Raw genomic sequence first — 26,215 nt, 5'->3', positions numbered from 1 at the left:
TTTAACCTCGTGCGGACGATTAACTGTAACCTATACAAGTAGGCATTAACCTCTAATTCAGCCCTAAAAATCACAAAAAGTCACTAGTAGGCGGCGGTAGTCCCGTGGTGTAACCCTCCAAACGGGCCGCCCAGTCCACCCAACGGATCCGTGTGACTGTTTGGTCCTGCCGGTTGACACCCGGTATACCAATCACTGATAGAGGTGGTACCCGGTACTGCTTGGAGGCCGCTCGTGGTGTTTTGCATGTGAGGACTAACTGCTACCGATATGGAGCCGGTGCTGGAGGTATTGCTCTCCTCACCGTCCGAATCGTAGTGAGGAGGCGATCTCCCGCTCATTCCGTGCACTTTCATGTGTTTCCGGAGTGAGGAGGGGTGGGTGTAGGACTTGTCGCAACCAGTCACTCGACAGTTGTAAGGTTTGTCCGAAGTGTGTACGTGCGAGTGTTTTTTCCTATCTGAACTGTTGGCGAAACGTCGATCACAACCTTCAAACTCACATTTGAAGGGCTTTTCACCTGAAAATTAAAAAAAAAACACATTTAGTTTATGGAATTTGAGTACCAAACTAACTAAATTCAACGTAAGGTTGAGAATTGCGTATTACCAATATCAGTTAGAATGGAAAATCTTGTTTGTTTGCACTTTTATTAAAAATGAATTTCAACCTTACAGACCTTAATGATACATTTATTGCACCGATTTACATTTTTAAGTTTTTAAATATTGTACTGCACTAGGTTCAATCAGTTTTGCACTCAGTGTTTGGTACAAGTTTTGTTATAACATTAATAGTAATTAGAAGAAACTATACAGGGTGTCCCACGACGAAAGACATCGATTGATATTGGAAAAAGTATAAATAGGAGAGTTTTGAAAATTTGGCAGAATACTGATGTGGGCATGCCCAATCTAACTAAAATATTTTCAAGATGGTTGCACTTCCGTTTATACCGGAAGTCGATCACAACTTTCTTATTTTAAATAGAACACCCTATATATTATTAGATATTTGGATTTCTCACAAAATTCTGACCAGCTTTTGTGTACCATGCCCTATGCCCATCTCTAGCCGTTTTCGAAATATTTGATGTTTTTCCAAAAAAGTGACAGTTGCAACGCTCAACATATTTTTGTACTCTGTCAAAACCGTATTTCATTTTGCAATGAAACTTTGGGTTATTGTAAATAAAGGATCGTTTTATTAAACTGAGGGTGCGTAGTGACTCATTTGTATACAGGGTCTTCAAAAAAATATCATAAACTTGCCACTAAAAAAAATGAAAAATTTCAAGTTTTTTAAATGGAAACCCCCATTTATTTAGTTATTCCAACCAAGATTACTTAAATCTGTTTATTATTTACGGAGAATGTGATAGTAGAACATATGAGGTATTTGCCGCTCGTTATCCAGAAAAAGCAAAGCCATCACCAAAAGCTGTCAAGCAAATAATTGAAAATTTTAAGAATACGGGATCTGTGAAGAGAAAAGCTATTAAAACAAAACCAATCCTTAATAATACAAATGTAGAAATTGCAATTTTGGGCTATTTTGTTGCAAATCCAACAACAAGTTTCTGTAGAATCAGGCATATCCAAAAGCTCAATTCAAAGGATCATGAAGAAACATAAATTTCACTCTTTTTCATTTAAATTAGTGCAACACTTAAAAGAAGTTGAATTTCCGAAGAAAGTGGTTTTTAGTGAGTTTTTGCTGACTAGTCACTATGGAGAAGAATTGTTTTTGAATAATATTATTTAGAGCGACGAGGCCAAATTTACTAAAAATGGAATGATCAATAGATATAATTCACACTACTGATGTGACATAAATCCACACGTAATTAGAGAGAGAAATTGTCAAGAAATCTGGAGTTTTATGAATAAAAAATGTTTATGATATATGATTTAGGTATAGGCAAGTAAATTGAAACGTATAGTAATTTTTAATGCTCAAAATGATTCCGTAATAAAAAATGTGGGTTTCTATTTAAAAAACTTGAAATTTTTCATTTTTTTTAGTGGAAAGTTTATGATTTTTTTTTGACGACCCTGTATACAAATGAGTCATTACGCACCCTCAGTTTAATAAAACGATCCTTTATTTACAATAACCCAAAGTTTCATTGCAAAATGAAATACGGTTTTGACAGAGTACAAAAATATGTTGAGCGTTGCAACTGTCACTTTTTTGGAGAAACATCAAATATTTCGAAAACGGCTAGAGATAGATATACGGCATTGTACACAAAAGTTGGTCAGAATTTTGTGAGGAATCCAAATATGTAATAATACATAGGGTGTTCTATTTAAAATAAGAAAGTTGTGATCGACTTTCGGTATAAACGGAAGTGCAACCATCTTGAAAATATTTTAGTTAGATTGGGCATGCCCACATCAGTATTCTGCCACATTTTCAAAACTCTCCTATTTATACTTTTTCCAATATCAATCGATGTCTTTCGTCGTGGGACACCCTGTATTTGATGAATTTGCAGTCATTATAAAAAAATTGTCTACTCACACTAGTTGAATATCTTTTGGAATCTTCCTCTTTATCCGTGAAGATGATAAAGAGGAAGATGAAGATGAAAGTAAAGACGTTTTAGACTATATTTTTAGATGTGCAGACTGCAGATATTTTTGATTTGGGCTTTATTAAACTTTAAAGGCAAAAAATTGTTTCTATTTTCGATTATTTCATGCAAATTTAGAGAGTCAGTCTCTTAATGAACCTATTAGAGCAGTCCATCATTGTCATGGATAGTGTTCTTTAATTAAGTTGACTAGATTGCTTATTCTTATTACTACTAACGCTTATTATTACAGTCTCAATTAAAATGGTCTTGAGAAGTATTTAATTGATGTAATTACAGTCACGATGGTAAATTCAATCCAAAAGAAAATTCACTCTTAATTGGGGTGGAACTAAAGTTCATTATCGCTTGCCAAGTATGTGTTACTACGCTGATTTTTTAACATCGTGATGATTATTGATTGTATCCGAAAAATCGACTTGGGTTCAGGCCGATGACATACAAACAACGTTCACCTTTTTAGGGTCAATTCTTCGGGGTCACACACATATGTCTCTGCGGCCTGGGTCTCCTCTCACCCCTTCGCGCATTTCCCTCCGCTTCCGCCCACGTTCGTTGGAATGCGCGACCATCTCTCGGCTTTAAACCCGAAATCCCATGCGAAATTCCCAAGACCATCATTCATGCGGAGACCTGTTTCGATAATATGCCTTAACAAAGATTTACAAATGCGCATCTGAACGAGCCCCAAGCCGAACGGCTATATACACTGTGTGTGTGTGAAATATGAGAATAATCGGTGACGTATTATGTAAATGTTAATTTTTCATTGGATTGTATTGTAATATTGTCGTCAACCTGTAGTTAGTTACTTTGAGATCAAATCGATAAGGATGGAATTTGCTCAATCAAAACGACCTAACTAATTGCATTGCAAAAAATGAGCCATATTTCTATAACTTGAATCAACTTAATAAGAAGCTTAGTTTTAGGCAAAAATGACAAATATCCCGACAAAACCAACAATCGTTTTTGAACAAATTCGTGAAAATTGATCGGCTTAAAGCAACGAGTGATTAAGATTGATAAATCTGAAAAGTGTTGCCGAGTTTTAAAACCCAATAAGCGTCTTCATCTTTCCACCTTTTAGGTTGCTTTCGCAAACGACAAAAGAACCATTTAAAATTCGCCCAAGGTTTCAAACGCTCATTAATCTTTCAGGTTTTCTATGCACGGAGAGGTTCCTTTGTGGAATATCATCTGCTCCCATGAGCCTCAATACGGATAATTAATTTCTGTTTATGAAATTTTTACTATACAGACCAAAAAAGAGAATGGAATTTTTCCTTTTTTTTTTCTGCCATTATAATGGTGACTAGGGAGAATGCTCATGTACTGTTGAACATAATAGTTCTGGCCGAGTTTGCGGTACTTTTTCTGCCTAGTCATTTTTAAGGTTCTCCACCTAAAAAAAAACTTAATTGGCCGTTGTAATTCGGATTTTCTGGTAATCATCTTGTTGGTTTGAGGTCTTGTTTAGACTCGGTTCCACTTTACCGATTTTCCCACCTGGAATTGAATTTCCAGGCACACTAGTTGCCCCGAAAAAAGGCCTCGTTTCTGTTTTATTTTAGCGGTTCTGGCACGCACCGGAACATAAATAAACACGTTTAAATACTTTACTCAATCACGCAACACCCGAATAACATGCGATCCACGTGAAAATTCAGGGCCTCTGGAACACTCTTCAATCACGTTTAGTAGGAAATTTTGATTTAATTAGACACAAAAGTACAAATATGATACGATTTCAATCTCGCAAAAAAAATGAGAAAACATGGTGAAATTTAGATTGATGTGTTTTTCCTAAAGGTGTAACTAAATGAAGTAATTTGGTAAATTGAATGAGAAAACTGCTAAATTGACATTTTTTAGTAAAGTTTAAGCAAAATTTTGAACAAAAACAGATTTAAGTTTGCTTTAAAATACATTTTGTATTCTTTTTGTCAGCTAAGTCTTGTTTTGACCACTGCTATTGTACCTATAATATTTATAATAGTCACGTGACTTTTAGAGATGTGAAAAGTTTGTCGATTATACAGAGCAGTCCAAAAACTAAGTCTTGTTCAATTCTCGCTAGCTGGATCGCCCTGTAGAATCTAACAATAATCTGTCAATATACAGGGTGATCCAGTTTTAAATGTCAATAATGCACCCCTCGATAGTCCATAAAAAAATAAGTTGTCATGCATTATGTAATTTTCCTGAAAAATGCTTCCTAAGGAAAATATAGTCCTTCAAATTTCAGTTTAAAAAATCGTTTTTTTTTTTGTCATAACTGTCCATTGGAGTTACGGATTTCGTTCAAAGATCCAAAATCAACCCAACCGAACTTAAAAATTGTCTTGGAAACGATGAAAATTGTCTTAAGAAGTTTCCGGACAAACTGAAAGCTTTAGTCTTGAAAATAGACTTTGAAACTGTGAAAATTGATTTGAGAGGCTTAAAAACTGTCTTTGTAGTCAGTCGTCATACTGTTCAGATAAATTAAAAAACTTTAGTATTGAAAATTGACTCAAATCTTTGACAACTATTTCACACATTTATACCTTGAAAATTGACTTGGACACGTAAAATGTTTTCAAATATGAAGACAAATTTCAATATTTTAGTCTTGAAAATAGTCTTAAATAGAGAATATTGACATTGAAGACTAACTTTTCAAGTTTTTTTACTTTGCTTTCCATTTTCATAGAACTCTGGACTATTTTTAGTGGTTTCGGCTGAGAAAATAGAGTTTCAAGGCTTATGTCACCAAGTTTTTCACATATTCACATTCTTCATAGGCTTAAAAATGTCACTTCGATATTTCTCACTATTAAATTGACTTTTAGCCTGAAAAATCCAGTTATAAGACCAAATTTTTGACTTATCAGGCCTGAAAACCAGTTTGTACATTGTCCATAGTCTTGAAAATGTAATTTCAAGCTTCATCACTATTAAATTGACTTCTACACACATCGGTGCAAAAAATTGGAGCATTTCTAAGAAATTCGGACTGATTTTAATGCTTTAAGACTGAAAAATCGAGTTTAAGATTATCAAGTTTCAGACTCTTCAGTAATGAAAGTACAAAATGTTGGTATTAAATGTTACAATATGTCTTGAAAACTAATTTTAAAAAATAAATAAGTCTAAAATTTGGACTGTTACTAGTGTTTAATTGAATTCTACACTTGTTTTAGTCCAGGAAATTAAGCAGTGCACCAATTAAAGAGAAAATACACTTTTCTCTAAATACACTCTCTTTAGTTTTAGTAAAGTCATTTCTAGCGTTAGTCAACTTTTAGACTATTTTTAGTAAAAAGTAGTAAAAATTAGTCCGAAAACCCTGTTTTTTTTTACTATTTTCAGTGTCAAAAATTAACTTGTAAACCTCCCAGTTAACCAGATTTGAATCCCTTTGAACCATTTTAAAGTAAAAGATACTTAAATTTGCTGCAATGTGTTCTTTGTGTTAACCGTGCCTGGAATTGAACTACAGGGTGTTTAAAAGTTAGTTAGTTAGTTTGAATTGTCAAATTTTTTATAAAAAACTTGTAAAAGACAAATCAAATTTGTACATAATGTCGATTTTTTTAAACTGAAATTTGGAGGACAGTATCTTCGGTAGGAAGCGTTTTCCAGGATAATGACATAATGAATGTCAACTTATTTTTTGACAGGCTAGCTTTTTTCTTGCATTCACTTTTAAGTCCCCTGACAACATAGAACTTTCTGTTAAGCGATGTGAGTAATGTGGTAAACGTCATTTGTGTTGGTTTGGACTTTTCGATGGTTAGGCCTGTGGTATCCATATTAATTAGATTTAAAGATCCAAGACAGGAAACTGAGACGGTTTTAATTAGTGTTCCACACACATTTACACACTGGGTGTTGTTTTGTTGCACGTCAAAAAACGAGGGAACCAACCACCTTTCAGGTTTCGACCAAACACGTTTCAGTTTGTTACTAAACACCTTTTGACATCAATCTCTTTTGTAAATGGAATCCTTCCATTCTTCTTTAATTCCCTGCCACGAACCGAGAGATGTATATGTATCTTTATTAGATCTAATCTCGATACGCGCGGACCGTATGGTCAATTTCGAAAACGAAAAAATCGGTAACAAAGAGGAGATTATCTCAAAGTCAGATTTGTATCGTACTCGTTTGATAAATGAGGTCTGAAGGTATTTAGGCGAGGGATTTTAACTTGGAAACGTTGTTTTTTAATTTGTTTACGCTTTAGGGAAAATATTTATACAAACACCACCCTGTTCGAGTGTGTGTAAAAGTTCCTTTCAGCCCCGATTTTTACCCCACCACCATATCTCAAGCTCTAAATACTTGGCAATTTATCAAGTATTGTGCCGGTCTGACACGTTTTGTATTTTGTTAGGGCCTACATTCTTTGTCCCCCGGACAATCCGAATGCCAAGCAATTTTCGATTGTCACTTCACAACGGTAAATACGAATAAATAGCTCATCCCCAAAACTTTATTGCTTGCCAGGGTTTTTTTTTTAGTGTAAACGTTTATCTTCCAATTTGATCGGGAAGGAGAATGCGCAAAGGAGCCAGGTGAGCTCGAATTTCAGTCGTAACTTGATACTTGTGGCTACTTGTGTGCCTTGAGGAACGCCCACGTACCCGACAATATCAGAAAACCCTGGAGGGTTAGAATTAGTGGTTGCAAAGAAATCGATATGGGTACCCACCAGTTTTGTACGGTTAAGATAGCAAATCCAGATAACCTACAATCAACGTCAATTTCTGTATTTTAGTGTATACAAGTGTGCTGTTTTGTATAAGTAATATTTAATTAACCCAAGTAGCATCCAATAAAGATGGGTTTACAAATTAATTACCCCTCGTAAGTATGTCTCAGGTGTGGAAGTTAATTTCAGATGAATTGCATTTGAAATTAACGTATGATCCCCCTGTATATTTTACTGGAGTGATTATTGAACATATGAAGAGAAAATTGAATGGTACTCTGTGTTTAGGAAACAATATTATTATTATTAAATATATTATTCATTTTCTACTAAAAATAGAAACTTAAAATTTAAATTTTTGTATCTCGGTTATTTTTGGGAGTTCAGGGAGGTTGAAACGTTTTCCCCTTCTCTTTTCAGTATCGTTAGTCAAAAATATGTAATCCAAAAACTACGTAAAGAGCGTGTAAAAAAACCGGGCACGTGTTACTTTTTACCCATCCCCTGTGTACCACCAGTCAATTTTAACTTTCAAATTTACGTAAGTCAATTTAGTGGGTCTTTAGCAACATTTTTGGTCCTCTACAATTTTTTTCAATTTGCAATAGTTTTTGAGTTATTTACCAATATTTTTAAATAGGTTTGTTCAGAGATGTATATAAAAGCGGTAACGTCGTACTCTAGACATAGCTTAAGTTAAGTGTGGTGTGTGGTTTAGAGTGTGACTTTTTTCACCTGTACTGTCACAGTCTGACCCACACTTAAATTAAGCTCGGCTTACTAAACGACGGTGCAAACGGCTTTAAATGATTAAAAGTACATTAAACTTTATTTGAATTGATATTGGATTGTGTTGTACAATTAATTAAAAAACGAATTATTTTTGAATTTTCAGATTTTTCAAAATAATATGAATTTAAAAAAATATACAGTGCGTTTTTTTTAACGCGCAACATAGGATTTTTCGTGTTAAATTTTTAAGCCCATGTTAGACCATTTTATTTTGGAACTGCAAGTCTATAACTTGACGGGTGTGTCTTTAGTACCCTGAAGCTTAAGTAAGTCTACCAATTTGGTCTAAAAAGTGATTAAAAACTGGAAAAAATCATTTTTTTTCGAAAAGATTTTATCGTTCCATACTCCCTGTATGCATTGTTGTTCCTTGTTGTTTTTATACTGACAGGGCAGGTAGCAGGTAAAGTGACATATTTTGACTGCATCACGACCCGACATCTTTTGAACATCAAAAGGGCATTTTATGATTGTTTGGAATACTGTTTGGCTTCAAACGGAGGTCACTTTGAACAATTCACTTATAAAAATACTTCTTTTGTTCTTAACTTTCTTGATATAAAGTTAATGATCACCCTGTTTTACTTTCTACGCCAAATTTTACCTGCTACCTGCCGTGCCAGTATCAAAAACAACAAAGAACAACAATGCATACAGGGAGTATGAAACGATAAAACTTTTTCGAAAAAAGATGAGTTTTTGCAAGCTGTTTAACACTTTTTAGGCCGAATTGGTAAACTTACTTAAGCTTCAGGGTACGAAACAGCCACCCTTCAAGTTTTATACTTGTAGTTCCAAAATAACATGGTCTAACATGGGCTTAAAAATTTAACACGTGAAATCCTATGTTGCGCGTTAAAAAAAACGCACTGTATTATTTATAAATGTATCCCTTTGAACTACACATTCCCGGTATAAAAGCTTTAATCTTTCGGTAGCGTGACATTTCTACTATATATGGGGTGATGAAAAGACAATTTCAAGGTTTGGTTTTCACAAATTGGTATATTGAACCACCCTGTAAATGTTAAAATAACAGAGTTATGGGCTGTCACAGTAAAAACTGTCAAAATCAAACAACTCAGTTTTAACAGTAAATAACTTACTTATTCGACGTTTTAGGTAAAAACGCTATACAGGGTGGTCAAAAGAGAATTTCAAGGGCTACAAATTGGTATATAGAACCACCCTATAATTGTCAAAATAACCGAGTTATTGACAATACAATGGAGTAGTTTACAGGGTAATTCAATGAATTTTAATATCCTTGTAACTTGTTTAATTTTTATTTTATAAAAAAAATACCAAACATGAATCTTGTAGATATTTGCAAATACTTTATTCCTAGATAATCCATCAGTATACAGGGTGTCCCAAATTTGAGTAACAAACCACACTTATAATTTTTTATTCGATTTTTGGAATCTACGTCAAATTCTAGGCCTACTTGATGTAAAATGTTTGTATCGATATTCATTTGATTTCGCTCTAGCAGCCTAAGCAGAAATTTCCAATTTGAGCGAAATTTTGGTGCATTTTTCCAAAAAATGGTGCATAACTCGCTTATTTGAAACACCGTAAATAAACACACCGTATAACAAAAGAAAGCTATTTAACGGGGCTATCACGTGACGTTGAGCGGGCATGGCTAAGTTGCCCCGTTTAGCCGGTAGAGGGCGTCAAAGTTGACTCTCGTTTTTTGCAGCTTTTGCTCAATATCTCAGGAACGTTTCACACATTCATTCGACTGAAATTTTTACCACAAATGTTATACACTTTTTTGGTACCATGTCCCGTTTTGCCTTGAAAAATTTAAAACTAGAATTGTCAAGAATTTTCAAGTAAAATTTTTTATATTTTCAAAATTAACCTAAACTGACTAAATATCTTCAAGTAAAAAACGAATTATTTTTGAATTTTCAGATTTTCCAATTTTTTCGGAAAATTACCGAAAATTTTCTGGAAAAATTTCTATAAATTTAATTTTCCGGAAATTTTACATCCCTGGGTTTGTTTTCAATGGATTTAATTTTTTACTAGAAGTAGAAACTTAAAATCCAAATTTTCGTATCTCGGTTATTTTTGGGAGTTCAGGGAGGTTCAACCACTCAAAAGAACCGTCTTCAGCTTCTCTTTTCAGTTGGGTCAAAAAAATATAACTCAAAAAATACAGGGTGTGTAAAAAACTGGGCACATGTGACTTCACGCAACCCCTGTATATCACCAGTCATTTGTATGTAACGTAAACAAATATTAGGACGAAAAGTGTGTAAAACTCGTCACAGTAATAATTGTCATTCTTTTTCTATTAAATCTGAACTAAAACGAGATGGAAATTTGACGTCATTGATGCATGTTATTTACAAAGTATGGTCCCCCTGTATATTTGACTACTGAATTGAACCCATAAATAGAAACTGTGTTTAGGAAATAATATTATTAGTATACGTAACGTAAAAATCAATGAAATAAAAGTCATGTAACAAGACATGCCACAGACAATTTTTATGCTAAACGTCTATGAACTTGACAAATGGAGGAAAGCGAGTATTGTATATATTTGACATTTGTTTACCAATAATATGAATCTGTATCCACCAATGTAAGGATTAGTTAACTGTTAAATTCAAATATGAAAAACTACAATAATCACATTTGAACCTCATTTAGCGGACTGTCCTGAGAGATTACGTGAGAATATCTGTTTAGCAAGTTCCTCGTCCCTTGTTTCTCGCCCTTCTGCAGGCCCCCGAGTTGATCGGGGATCTTTCCCTTAATCCCCGTTGTTCGCATCGATCGTCACATGTCTCCGTCAGCAGCCAAAATGGCGGCCCTCGGTGGATGTCGCGATTGTGTAAAGATACTCATCACCACGAAAGGGAGAGGGCGTTGTCCTAGAAACCCCTTGCATAAAGATATTTCGGGGTGGTTAATTCCTCCACGGATCTGCTTTTGATAGGCCGGTAATAAATGTGTCGGACAGGGCTGTATACCACCCTTCTGGGATTATATGATTGAGGATTTCAGTTTGATTCGGTCGGAATGTGCCAAAACCTTTTTTTCGGTAGACTTAATATAAGTTTTATGACTAGTTTATTAAAATGATTGAACTATTACATTTGATCAACATTAGATTCAAAAGTAGAGAAATTCTGATAATCATTGTACTGAATAACAAAGCTAAATTCTACTTATTTCCAGAACAATATGGCGGTTGTCTAAGAAAAATTACGTTTATCCATACAATTTACATTACAATTTCTCATTTTGGGTCGGGCCAAATGTAACTCATTCCCAACTTAAAATCAATATTTAGTTTAAACTGAAAGTTTCCGTCCGACTTTGTTGATTCAGCTAAATATTATAACTAATGTAATATACATAAATGCATAATAAATAGCAGAAAGATAACGTAAAACCATTGTCCCGGTCCGGTTAAAGCGCAAGGTCAGGCCTGGCCATTGTTCCGAAAAAAAATGGACGGAGTCGTGCGAAGCAATCGGGGCTTGTAAGTCACTTGTTTTATGGAAAAAAAGGAGAGAAAATAAACAAAAGAACGAATCACGAGCACCAATAAAATGCTACAAAGCCACGAGATTAATAATAATAAATTAACTCGGCCACGATTTGTCTTTTTGTCTTGCACCACGAGTGGTTTCGACACTTTTGGCGCTCCTTGGGATTTTGCCATATAGTGAGTCGAAACGTCATAACCAATCAGCTGACTGTCACTAGCAGTTTGTGATTGCTTTTTCTTGACCAATCACAAACTACGAACAGTGCACATTTGGACTTGTCATCTGGATTTAACCAAATAGCCGAACTGACAGCTGTCGATCAACTTTATAGACAATGAGCCTCGTCTGAAATCCAATCCCGCTGAGACTCTGGACGATTTTAACGTTTCAGCTGTTCAAATAACGTTTTGTTTTGACTTTTGTTGTTCTAAATAGCAAGTATGTGCTGCTGCTTATAATAATATATAGTGTAATGCAACGTTAAAATTAGTCGGAAGACGTACAACTCACTAGATGGGTGACTAATGTAGGGCGAGTAAATCACGCCCTAATCAACAGGGAAGCCAATTTGTGCCTTGAAGGAAACGCGTACACAAATTAAGATTGATGGCCACGAAGGGCTACTGAACAAGACAAATTAAATGAAGAACATTTCTGTTGTTTTGTTACTAACCTGTAAAATAGTAACAAATCGAAAAATTGCACCCTAAAAGCAGATGTGTGTGTGTATGACTTTCCCCTCCCTATAAAGCCTAATCTCTTCATTCGTTTTTGAAACTAAAACGATTACAGTCCAAAGTTTAATCCGCCATTTATTACATAGGGCCAACCCTAACCGGGCACAATGGCCTTAAACCTTAATCTGCACTACTTTTCTGTTTATAAAAAAAAAGAATCATCGGGTGACAGTTGACTGTCTAAGCGGGGTTGATATCTGTATTTATTAGGTCGCTTGAATAGGGAAAAAAAGCGGATGCAGACATTTTGTATTTAGGCGGCCCTGTATCGGATACACTCAGTGTGTTTATAAAGTGAAAAGGGTCTTTGTTCCTTCAGGTTTTGGAGGCTGCCACGTTTAACCGCACTTTCTCAATGTATCGAGTTACCCAAGTTGGTTTCGACTTGATTTCCTGTAGCAATTGTTATTGTTGATTCATTTGTAAGACAGAAATAGTTAAGTTTGTCTAGAAACCCTAAAAATTCAAAGAAAATTTTATTTTGTTTGCCACACAAGAGTTTGAGAAGTTTTTTTTTATTTTTAAATACACACAAAACCTAGTAGGGTTAAAAGTGCTTTAAAAATTACTAAAGAATTCTATTTAATTTTATATCTCTTCTCAATTAACTAATATTGAGATATTGAAGGCAGGAAATGTATACGTATCAATATACAAATTTAAACTGACCAACAAATTTCCAAATACTCCTGAAGTAGTCTACAAAACTGTAAAAACATTCCAAAACACTATACAACCTCTAAAATGCCTTGCAAAGCTTACACAGCAGCCTAGAAGCTTCTCTTTTAGAACAATCTAAAAGCTTCCAAATGATTTTCAATTTATATAGCAAAAAAAAAAAAAAAAAACTTTCATATGCTTCTAAAGCAGTTTAACCAAGGCAGTCCATAAACTTCAATGCTCTTTAAACTGCTCAAACACCTTCCAAATGTCTCCTAAAGTAGTCTAAAAAGGTCTTAAAACACTACAGAAACTCCAAAATGCTTCTAAAGCAGTCGGATATCTTTCAGAACAGTCTAGAAGGTTTCAAAAGCTTTTAGAACACTCTAAAGGCTTCCAAATAATCTTCAACTAGTCTAGAAGCTCTCAAAAAAATTCAAGGCAGTCTAAAAGCTTCCAAAAGTTCAAATTCACATGTCTTAAAAGCAGTCCAGAACCTTCAATGCTCCTAAAGTAGTCTAAAAACCCTTCAAAACACTACAGAAACTCCAAAATGCTTCTAAAGCAGTCGAAAGTCTTTCAAAACAGCCTAAAAGCTTTCAAAATCATTTAGAACAGTCTAAAAGATTCCAAACGCTTTTCAACTAGTCTAGAAGCTCCCAGAAGATATTAAAGCAGTTTAGAAGCTTTCAAAAAATTTTGTGAACCGTGTAAGAGATTCTAAATGCCTCTAAAGCATTCCAGAACCTTCAATAATATGCTGTTTAAACAGTCTAAAAATCTTTTAAATACTCTCAAGTAGTTCAAAAACAGCATAAAATCTTCCGTATGCTGCTAAAGCAATTTGAAATCTTCAAAAAATTTCTAGAAGTTGAACTCAAAAAAATTTTGCATCTCTGAAAGAGTTTTGTGTTTTTAACCGATTTTTATGCTTTTTTTGAAGAAAATAATTTTGCTTTTTTTCACGATTTAATACTTTTTAATCCGGACTCTAGTCGTAAGCATTGATTCTATTCTTAGTACTAATATTAATTTAATACTATTAGTAAAATTAAATTTTGTTTTATAAACTAGGCTTTAAAATTTAAAATATATTTTTAAACAAACCGATCAAAATGGTTAGAAAATATTGTTTTGTTTCAATCCTCTAATTCAGATAGCAATCTGGATTTTTACTGGAAGTTTTATATCCAAATCGGAATGAGAATAAGCCTGAATTGTATGGAGTCTTTGATTTAGAAAACCTATTTGAAGAAAGGTGGCATTGCAAAAATGGCTCAAGCATTGAGAATCACGAAGAAGACTTCGAAGTACAGCCCAAGAAGGACCATAGAAGAAAAACTCTGCATTCTCTTAAAGAACCTTGCATAACCAAACAAGCTGATTGATTTGGAATTTTGAAACTCTGGTTTGGCAGATCAATCAAATAAATGATAATCAAATAATGAATAAATAATTCAAGATGCGATGAGAAAGTGCATTAGATTATTTCTAAACTCACCAGATTAAAGTGACAGTTACTGCACTTTTATTTTTTTGTGAGAAAACTGACATTTGTTATATTATGTCACGAGTGCGTCTATTACACGTGTTTTCTTAATTATTGTATTACATAATTTAATGTAAAATTTTTAAGAGATACATTTATTCTTTTATTCCTGTTCAACTATTGGACCAAAACTCACCTTTTTTGAGCCTGAAAGCCCCTTAAGTTTGCCAAAATTGCACTTTTGTACAAAAATGTAATCTTTTCAATAACAAACTGCAATCAAGGCCGCATTCGTTTTCAGGCTCCGTAGAGCGAGCAGAGCGTTTTTGACGTCACGATGACGTAATTTGGCAAAACCATAGATTGACCAATTGTCAAACTTGATTTTAAACCGTAAAAATTCATCTAATCCTCAAAAAACTCAATTTCCACAATACAAACAAACGCAAACTGTCACCAGTATTTCCGCCATATTGGAATTTTTGACAAGCACCTTCTAGGCTTTCTAGTATAGTAGGCGGTGATGCGGCCCAAGTAAAATTTGACAATTCACAAAAACTGCAGCGGAAGATCAAATGTCATTTTACAGCCACTAAATTAGTCAGTTTGACAGTTTAACCATATTGAATAGTGGAATCTCAAAAAACATGGAGGAAAGCGAGTACTTAACCTATTTGAAAATTGTATTGAAATTTTAGGCATATTTTGGCGAAAGTATTAACCAGAGAGTTTTAAGCTGTAGTAACATAGGCCATCTTATTTTGTCAGAATGAGATAAAACGAAATAGACAATGTAAACATTTTTTGTTGGTACCAAGACAGAAAAACCGCAACAACTTTCAAGATAATCCTTCTAAACTAAGTATAAAAGTGTGTTTACATTCTTTGTGACGTCCTTTAGGGACTGTATGTAATTTAAATGTTAGACGGTTGCTATAAATTAACATCCAGAAATGACAAAAGTATTATGTGCTTCGGACCCATAAACTTGTTCGTAGAACATAGTTTAATAGACACTTTCTAAGAAGACGTCATGGTATTTTAAATGTTTCCGAAAACCTTTTTGTGTCAATCGAAAGAGAAAAGATCTGTTTGCCCGGTCCCGCCTTTAAACTTTGAAAAGTCGTTTTGAATGACGTTTTCTGACGACCAGGTAGATTGGTCGTGAAAATGGATAGAAACGTCCAGATTGGATGGAAATAAAGTGGTAAAGGTGTACATCCTGCCCCACCTTGAAAAAAAACTAACATCGAGACTGTGGAGAAAAATGATGAAGGGAAAGCGAAACGCCCCTAAAAAAACTAATCGTTCTTTTACACGCAAAACCGTCGACCCAGTCCATTTTTAGACAAATTGAATCCATCAATTTTATTGACGTGTAACATCTCCGATGATCGATTCCATATTTAAAGATGGCCTCCCAGCACTCGCACCGAACCGAATAGAGATCCCAGATTATAATCGCACCTGTATGATGAATGATACGAAAATGAATCAGCATGATGTGGGACTCTTCAATATTGGGTTTGTTGTATTTCTGGCCAACATTGCCAGATCAGGCCTTTGTTCGGTGGATTTCACCATTCGAAAACTCATTGCCCCGAAACAAAAGAATGTTAATATAGTATTTTGTTTAGTGTTGTTGTAGCACGGTCTCTTCTTCTCTGTCTTTTACGCTCGCCGTAGCTTTATCGGAAATTTATTCCCGGTTTTCCCACCCTTTACAGCGGGTAAAAAAGCATAAAAAGAGGGGTTAACCGAGGGAGGACGGGCAACAGATGGACTCTGCTATTTATTTCTCTCGCTTTATGAATGTAAACTAGGACGACCCTCGGTGAACGCAGCAGCTAAACTGGCTCTGTTGTCTAAACACGAATAAAAGGATCTTTAAAAATTATTTCCACGGAGTTGCTGAATTGACATTTTCAAAAATCTTTACGTCATAATGACAGTTGACATTAAACAGAAGAAAAACGTTAATTGGGAAGATAAACATTGGGGGGGGGGTTCTTAATCTCATTAGTTCCAAAAAATACAGAAAAATGTTTACAAAAGTTTTAGAGTGTATTGGGATGCATAGTTTAAAATTACTTTTGGATATACAAGGTGGTTCATAATGGCGTGGCAGATAAAATATTAGTTTTTTTTTTAAATAGAACCCCCTATTTTTAACACATTTTTAGATTCTCACTAAAGCTTTTTTTTTGGTTCAAACAAATACTACACATGGTCACTTTTTCAGGTTAACCAAATAATGAGAATCGAATCAGTCACACCCTTATACTTTCGTCACTAAATCAAAATGAACCACACTTCAGCTAACCAATTAGAACCTATACTTAGTCGATCGAACAAGGTACCTGCTTTACTATAAGAGAAGTTGATTTATACAGGGGCTACTAAATAACCTGCGTTCCTCAGAACCTTACCGATATTTACTAAACTGTAATTTTTCTATAGTTATCGTTAAAGCACTTGTAACAACATCCAGAACTAGGACACTGTTAACAAAGTGAACCTTAATAAAAATTGAGAAATAAGGTATTCAAATTTGCTGAAAAGGGTTACCCTTCGGCTTTTCAATTGCCTCCTTTTGAAAATTTGTAGAAGCTGTAAAACTAAAACTGGTCATAGAAAAAAGGTAATGTCAAGTTTTACTTATCGTGAATACATTATCAAAATAAATGGAAATTATTAAGAATGTTCTACACCATTTACACATGTAGTTTAGAAAGCGTTAGTTGAATTTTAGAAATCATAAGATGAATTTAAAAAATATCACTTATATTTCTGAAAAGGTACTTTCAATTTGAGAATAATAACTTTGATTTTCGAAATTGGTCACTTGTATTATAGAAAAGAGCAGTTGGATTTTAGACATGATGAGTAAATAGTTTAACGAATATTTTTAATAACATTGTGGTTTAAGCAGTTCAATGAAAAATCGATTTATCTCAAAAACCGTTTATTTTATCGAAATAAAGAAAAAGTACAATTTTTCGATAAAAATGTCAAGAGTATCCATTAATGGCGTTTGCAGCTGAAAATAATGACAGCTGTCAAAGTTTAAGCAAATTGTGTCTTAGGTCCAGTTAGTTCCTGCCTTTCGAAGACGAGATACCTGGTTTTCATGTCAAATAGAAGGTCTCTTTCGATAAAACATTAAACCCAATAATCATTACAATATACAAAGTGTTTCAAAAGTTACGGCCAAAAACGTTAATTGGAAGGCAGTTCTTTGGGGCTCGATATTTCCCTTAAGAGTGACTTTAAAAAAAAATTATATGAACAAATCGTATTATTTTGACCTCCCCTGCATGCCCCCGAGAGATTGTCATATAGTTATGGGACACACTGTATATTTAGTATAATGAAATACAAGTTATAGATTCTGAAATCCAACTTATATTTTTAAAATCCAAGTGATATTTTCTATAAACTACATGTGTAAATGGTGTAGTCACAAAATTAATTTACGACTAATTCAAAATAGCGATTGGCAACATTGCATACTTGGATTTTTTTAGGTTTTCTGTCTTTGTCTCGCGCATGTAATTATCAATGTTTCTCTGTCAGTAACTATGTTTTAGTTTTACCACACCTGTATACTTGAGCTTTTTTTTTATCAAAAATTGAAAAATCCCTTTTACTGCTTTCCTTTATTACCACTTAGATTAAGATCTATTTGTGTTAATCTGTGGTGCATGCTGTAATGTATAAATTGATATAAAATCATTCTAACCACCCACATTAAATATAATAATAAGAAAATAGATTCAAAGAGATATCAAAGTAATGAATGGGGGGTAAATAACGAGCTTCCAGTACACAAACATTACAATTACCGCGGTCAAACGAAGTTATTCAGTGTAATGTACTCGGAGTTTTAGTTGGGGCTGCGCCCCCCATTTTTCCACGCGTTTCTATACGGGGGTGATTGTAATTGCTCGTTAACAATTGTTACGGTTTGTTAGCGGAAAAGTGGAAAATAGCCTTGATTGAAGTATATCATCAATTTTCCGTTAATTTACTTATTTTTGAATGTCAAGACTAGTTTGCCAAGGTGCAGTTTTCTGAGAAGCATAAGTGAAAGACATTCCATGCTAATGACGTGTCTCAACAGTTTAGTAAATCCCATTTTGGCTTAACAAATCAGAAAGGTATTTTTCGTCAATTCATACTTTTCAGTTCCATAGTAGTTAAACAAACCACAAAAGTTAGAATTCTGCAGCTTTACATCATAAAATGTTACTTTACATAACTAGTTGCGTAAAGTAAACCCTTTCTACACAGTTTTAAGTAGTAATGGTATAAATTACAGCACTTGCTCGTAGTTTGTGATTGGTCAAAATAAGCAGCAAGCTGAAAGTTGCTTTTTTGACCAACTACAAACTACCCTCTGTGCTGATATTTATGCAAATTCTGCTCTCTTACCGTTTTCAAGATCTTCATACTTAGACACGAGTTTGTGACACCCTGTATACTCAACCATAAAACCTGAACATTTTAGTGGGTAACCAACAGCTAAGGCAATGCAAATGTAACACTGCAAGTAAACTCACTTGATGAATGATTTTTGCGTCACATGACACTAGAACACCATTTACTTAGACGGTAACGTGACAACTGTCATGTACCTACTATAAAACAAAATCGACTGTACTGGCTTTTTAATCTTCTCGTTTTGACAGTCTTCGTTGATAATTTCTTTCTTCTCTAGTTCTTAGCGACAGTATTAAGTGATATTTTGCGTTTTTGCCCTTATTGACCAGAAAGCTGGAGCCGCCGCTGGAAGAAAACCGGGTGCGAGAAACTTTACGGTTAACGGAGCTTTTAAAGCTCACAACCGCAGATTCTCTCCCTCTTTATAAAACGTGTAATATATTTGAATAGGCTCTTATTTCCGCATTGAAACTCCGGCATAATGCGCGTATTATTTCACATTATAGCCGGGTTGGCCGTGTTTGCCGACGCTGCTCGTTTGTTCATTACAGACAAAATACACTCGAAAGCACGGCCTACACCAGCAAACATTTACCTGGAGGGATGAATGGGGCCCTGTTAAGCCGACTGGATTAGTCGGGACTTAGGAATTTTTCATTGCTATTTCATAACGCTACCGAGACCGAAACGATTGTTGTATCGTTGCGACTCTTTTACGCACCTTCTTTGTCGTTTTCGATGTAACTTTTCGGTCTACCGGATTAAGTTTTCGAGTTTCATTCATTCCGGTACTACAAGATGAGTGCTTGTTTTCACACGTGGGACCCAAAATAAGATGTGTCGGTATATAGTCAAGCACCCTGGTAAAAGAGGAAATGGAATAAAGGCCAAAAGCACGTTGAGGGTAAACCCCAAAGAGTCAACAAAACTTTTTCTGAAGAAGCACCAAACAACTGTCTTTTCAGTCGGTACTGCAATTGATTACACCCTTAAAGTTGGTTAGTGACATGCAAATGTCATAAAGTGTAGTGATGGGCGATTATGTATGATATAATCGAAATATTTCGATTATGACAGAATGACCGATCAGTCGATTATTACAACTGAGCAAACAAGTACTCGATATTTTTCTATTTCTCGTTTACTTCAGACCAGTGTTGCCAACTCTTAAATGATATAATTTCCCCAAAAAAGTTTTAAAAAATATTTCACTAAAGTTTTTTAGGTTTTTTGAGGCTTTAATTCTTATACTTTGCAAATCCTTTAAGTGTCCACTTAAAATGCTATTATTACGTCTACCTAACAGAAGTTGTAAAACATTTTGAAAATAAGTCACAATCGGCAAATTTCATCTCAATAGACGTGACACCTATCAAAATTTAACTTATAAAGCTATGAAGTACATTAAACAGAGTTTAACACTAATGTAAACGCTTTTCAACTGATTGGTTTAGTTTAATAGATCTATGGATCCGATTTTGCCAGTTGACACTTTCGTAACATACATTTGTATGTCAAAATTGTATCGTATTGAATGTACTGCCTTTAAGCCATGTTTTATAGTTCTGCTTCATGGTATTTGACAGTTACCACCATTGTAACAGAACAAAATATACTCACAATAGACAAATACATGTCACAACCGTCAAAAAACAACTAATAAAACTGTAAAATTATAATTATAAATATTAGTATGATTTACACTTTTAAGCAAGTTTTGTAATTTTATAGCTTCATGGAGTGGTATTTGACAGTTTTCATGACAGATTGAAATATGACTTTCTAAACAAGTAAAATTTCTAAGATGTGATTCAAATTCCCCAGGGGTGGGAAATTTTCCTGAGACCTGGCTACACTGCTTCAGACAAAAAAATCGAATATTCGAATTTTATTAGTCAAAAATTTGGATTACATAATATCATCTTTTTAAATACAAATTAAGTTTCTAAATTTAATATAATATTCATGTAAATATATTTCTAATAAAACAAATTTTTATTTAAGATTGATGAGATATTTTAATTTATTACTTATGTCAGTCAGTCATGATTCAGACAATTGTTATAATTAGAGTCCGGATTTCTAGAAATTTTGCTTTTTGTAAATAATAAAAGCAACTAACCTTTAACATCTAATGTGAACGATTTATGGAAAAACGCGTCATTTGACAGATTTTGTTGATGCATTTTTTGCTTTTTTCTTCATTTTGTGCTTATTTTAGTTTTTTGTGCTTATTTACTGCTATTTTTGTATGGTTTAACTAGTTTTTTACAAAACAAGCTTTTCAAGTTTTTAAAAATAAACTGAACTAATAACTGCTTTGACAAAAAATTGCTATATTGAAGGCTTTTGAACAACAAAAACATGTTGCAAAATGTATAAGTATCAATTTACAAATTTAAACTGACCAAAAAAATTGCAAATACTCCTGAAGTAGTAAGTAAAGTAAAAAAATTTAAAAACATTCCAAAACACTATAGAACCTCTAAAATGCCTTGTAAAGCTTACAAAGCAGTCTAGAAGCTTCTAAAAGCTTTTAGAACAGTCTCAAAACTTCCAAATGCTTTTCAATTTATCTAGAAACTCTCAAAAGCTTCCGTATGCTTCTAAAGCAGTTTAACAGCTTCCAAAAGTCTCTAAAACCGTCTACAAGGTTTCAAATGTCTTAAAGGCAGTCCAGAACCCTCAAGGCTCTTTAAACTGCCTAAACACCTTCGAAATGCTCCTAAAGTAGTCTAAAAACGCTTTAAAACACTACAGAAACTCCAAAATATGTCTAAAGCCTCCCAAAACAGTCTAGAAGCTTCCAAAAGCTTTTAGAACACTCTAAAGGCTTCCAAATAATCTTCAACTAGTCTAAAAGCTCTCAAAAAAATTCAAGGCAGTCTAAAAGCTTCCGTATGCTTCTAAAGCAGTTTAAAAGCTTCCAAAAGTTCAAATTCACATGTCTTAAAAGCAGTCCAGAATCTTTAATGCTCCTAAAGTAGTCTAAGAAGATTTCAAAACACTACAGAAACTCCAAAATGCTTCTAAAGCAGTCTGAAGCCTTTCAAAACAGTCTAGAAGCTTTCAAAATCATTTAGAACTAGTCTAGAAGCTGCCAGAAGATATTAAAGCAGTTTAGAAGCTTCCAAAAAATTTTGTGACCCGTTTAAGAGAAGTCCAAAAACCTTCCAAATGATTTCAAGTAGTTCAAAAAACTTTTGAAAGTTTTCAAAACCGTCTAAAATCTTCCGTATGCTTCTAAAGCAATTTAAAATCTTCAAAAAATGTCTAGAAGTTAAACTCAAAAAAATTTTGCATCTCTGAAAGAGTTTTGTGCTTTTTTACAGATTTTTATGCTTTTTTGAAGAAAATAATTTAAGCGCTTTTTTTCATGACTTTAGTGCTTTTTAATCCGGACTCTAGTTATAATGTACTTTACTTAAACTTATGTTAACGAGAAGCTTGTTATTGTCAAACAATATACAGAACAAGTACGACAATAACGGTTGTTGCTTGATTGTGACGAAAAATTTGTTTTTTAAGGATCTTCATGATATCAACACGTTTTATAAGCAAACGAGCTCTTTTAGAGTATTTTGTTGATGATTTTTAATTACGTGTGTTACCCAGTAAAAATGGCTTATAAGACTATCGAAGAGTCACTTCATTGAATTCTTATTGTGGTTTAAAAACCGTTAATAAAATGCAAAATATTTTGTCTGTGATGTGTCTTTTTTTCATTCTTCATACTTGATTTATTTCACCATTTTACGCAGCTGTGTTTCATTGCTCGTTATAGTGACTTGAATTATCATAAAAACCATTCTAGTAAAAATCTTATTCCACATTCAAGGTTAGAGCTCAGAAAAAAAAATGTTGGTACAAAACATTCTTCTGATGTACCTAAGTATATGAAACACGCAACGGTTCGCGCATTATCTTTAATAAACCCTCCTCTCTCTTCCTCGTTTTCTTCATAATATGGAATCGACTTCTTCTTCTTTTCTGCTTATTTTTTTTTAGTTTATGCCCATTACGTGTTCCTATATATGTCGGAGTGCGGTGCAATATATCACTTGTCTTTTAATTTGCTAGTTTCCATTCGTATCACGCGAAACTTTAAACTGGTGTGTGTGTACAAGTCCTGTATATGTGTGCATGTACAGGGCGGCAGTTTAATTTCCATTTTTGCGATATCACCGCTCCACTTGGCACTCGGACAATAATTGAGTACGGTTTTATCACCTGGCTGTATTATATTTATCGCTCAAGTCGATGGAAATACGGCCGAGACGTGACTCGAACCCGAAAACCTTATTATCGATGGTTGAAAAAAGTGTCACTTTCGACACTGTCCGCATTTACACTGACAACTGTTGTTTGCAAATCCCCCTCAGAATCAGCCCTTATTATTGAACGTCGATGTTGCCGATGTTTGAGTATCCTTCAGGGGCCAATCAACGAGCCTACTTCAAGCTCTTTGATAATCACAAGAGCGATTGTTCGCTTTCGTCACTGATGGGGAAGCCAAATTTGTGTGTGTGTAAACTGGTCGTTTTGTCAGCCGTTAAATAGGACTTGACACCCCTAATACGCTTCTTTTAGTTCTACTACATAAAGCAGAAATAAGTCAGAAACTCAAGACTTTTAGTAAACATTTAAAGCAACGAATAAACCCTAAAATATACAGGGTGCCTCATTTAAAATAATGGAGATTTGGGAATTCAGTATATTTACTTACAGAGCAACTCTTTGTGGAAGATAACAAATTTTATGCAAGCCGAATCACCTAAAAAGTACAGGATGATTTGAAATAATGGAGATTTGAGACTTTAAATGACTTATGACAGTTATAGTAAAATTCTCTATGAACGTAAGTTATGTGAATTTTGACTGTAAATATCTCAGGAACTCGAGACATTTAGTACAACATTTAATAAGTCATTATGTAGGCCCTAAAAAACCGAATTGAATAATCGTAAAATATACAGGGTATCTCATTTAAAATCATGGAGAAATGTAACTGTGAACGTAAGGATTACAGTTTCAGTGCAATTATTTGTGGAAGGTAACTTCTTCAATTTTGACTGAAAATATCTCAGAATCTCGAGACTCTTAGTACAGTATGTACGTAGTAGGTATTGGCAAGCAGAATCGACTAATCCCAGAATATACAGGGTGTCTAATTTAACGTAATGAATATTTGTGGCTTTGAATACAATAAATCAGAAACTGGTCACAATGCACAAAAACTGTGTTGTAGTTTTGGTTGAAAGAGTAGGCAGACCGTTTGTTTGAATTTTTGCTGCCTTCCTTAGAAGGTTCAAAATGCAAAAACTAAGCAAAATGTCTATAATAATAACGTTATCTGGAAAAAATTGCACTGTTGCCAAACATCAGAAAAATGAAAGGTAACTATAATTAAATTCAATTATACTTGTTTCATACAATAATTGAAAATAGCAGTAGTTTCAGGGCAATTATTGTCTACTTCGACAACCTAAACAAATTCAATTATAGAGAATTATTGCAAATTATCAAAAGTACTAGCAGTAATTTAAATTTTGACACCCTGTATCTCAATCTCGGTGGCCCAAATGAACCTTTTACTATTTTTAAATTCTAGCTAAACTGATTAGTTGGATGTAAAGTGTTGGGTTACCGTCGCATCATCTCAAACAATTTTAGAGAGTTATTAAATTGTTTAATTAATTGTTTTAATTGATTTTACCATCTAATGGGCATTATCTGGCAACTAAAACAGTCATCAATAAAATAATAATTAATAAGACATAAAGTAATCACATTCATTTGACAGGAGAACAAATTATTGGTTAATTTGTCTTCTTAGTTTATTTTGTTAAATTATTTACTCGGAAAAAATCAGTTTAGTATACAGAGTGGTCGGTGAAAAGCAGGTCTAAAAGTAATTACCAAATGCAAAGTTATCTGAAAAACTTTAGCACCCTGTAGTGTACTGTACTGTAAGTTTTGCACATAGAATACGTGGTTAAAGCTGCATGCAAAAAAGTCCGTACACCCTGTATAATAACCCAATTTATGAGTAAAATCAAAAATAGAACAGTAAATTTCACATTCTAAACTCACTAAATGTCAAATTCACATTTTATTTTTTAGAAAGGTTTAATTTTTTTTAATTATTAATGTCTCTTAACTTATGGTTTAGTTTTTTTAAAACTCTTGCTTTTAAATAGCAAAGATTGCTGTCAATCTTCTTGAGGTTGTCTGTCAAAACTGTTCATCAACATATTAATTGATCAGTGATACTAAACTTTAATTGGTTGCACAGAAAACTCAACTGTGGTTTTTGACTTAGAATTATTCTTACACATAATGTAAACTTACCCGTATGAGTCCTTTTGTGAATTTTCAAATTTTCGCTTCTCGCAAACACTTTACCACAACCGGGAAACGGACAGTGAAAAGGTTTTTCTCCAGTGTGCACTCGAATATGGTTCACCAGTTTGTATTTAGCCTTAAAAGGTCGACCGTTTCTCGAACAATTTTGCCAATAACACGCGTGATTCGTAATCTCGGGCCCGCCAACATGTTCCACCCCCAAATGACCAACAATCTCCGACATGGTGGTGAAATGTTTGCCGCAGATCTTTTTGGGGGGAGGCTGATCCGGATCAATCCACAAACACTGCATTTCCTGTTTGATCGGTCTCATATACTTGAAGAAACCGGATCCGTGGAGATTGCCTGGATGGTGAGGCATCGTCATGGTGTGATGGTTGAGGTATTGATGATGGTTGGGTTGGTAAGCGGCATGGTGATCGGTGCGTGAGTAGAGCATTTGATGGTGTGGTGGCAGATGGAGATTGTGATGCGGAGGCATTTCCGAGTGATGGTGGAAGAGCATTGAGTCGCTTGGAGCCGTCTGAGCCGTGGGAAAGTCGTGATGATCTCTTCTGAGCAAAAAATCCCGGGCTGCATACCCGGGATGGGGATTTAAATGACTCATGTGGCCATAATTTGGCTGAAAATGGTGATTCTGAGCAGCCGGACTCATTTCGGGGGCGGTCATAGCCGCCGCCGGGTTCTGATGTGGGGCCGCTCCACCATTATGCGTGGGGGACATCTTCAACCCATAGGCGCTCAGATGATGATGCCCTCCATCCATAAATGCGTTAATCATCGTCACTTCAACTTCACCATTCACTTATATGTAGAAACATATCCACCTCATCAACACTTTTTCAACAACAAAATTAACATTTTCCGGACCAGATATTTCGTGCTGTGTACTCGCAGCATGACTGAATCTAA

At 34.4% G+C, this 26,215-nt stretch overlaps 1 protein-coding gene across 1 annotated transcript; it reads right to left on the bottom strand.

Annotated features, from left to right (window-relative positions):
* Nucleotides 1–33: 33 nt before the first annotated feature.
* LOC145733616 (pair-rule protein odd-paired-like) lies at nucleotides 34–26,215 on the bottom strand. Its single transcript, XM_081986519.1, has 2 exons — nucleotides 25,289–26,215; nucleotides 34–520 (listed from the first exon to the last, which is right to left on the bottom strand). Exons 1-2 carry the CDS (start codon nucleotides 26,082–26,084, stop codon nucleotides 84–86), a joined length of 1,233 nt encoding a protein of 410 aa, XP_081842645.1. The 5' UTR covers nucleotides 26,085–26,215; the 3' UTR covers nucleotides 34–83.

This window comes from Ips typographus, linkage group LG9 (genome assembly GCF_016097725.1).
Source record: "Ips typographus isolate SLU linkage group LG9, UJ_Ityp_2.0, whole genome shotgun sequence".
Taxonomy (NCBI): domain Eukaryota; kingdom Metazoa; phylum Arthropoda; class Insecta; order Coleoptera; family Curculionidae; genus Ips; species Ips typographus.
This window is presented reverse-complemented; position numbering and strand designations above follow the sequence as displayed.

Excerpts from the sequence above, each read along its gene's own strand:
- LOC145733616 (XM_081986519.1), bottom strand. The coding sequence starts at position 26,084 with ATGATTAACGCATTTATGGATGGAGGGCATCATCATCTGAGCGCCTAT. Across the intron at positions 521-25,288 it reads TCACAAAAGGACTCATACGG|GTGAAAAGCCCTTCAAATGT; the intron begins GTAAGTTTACAT and ends TTTAATTTTCAG.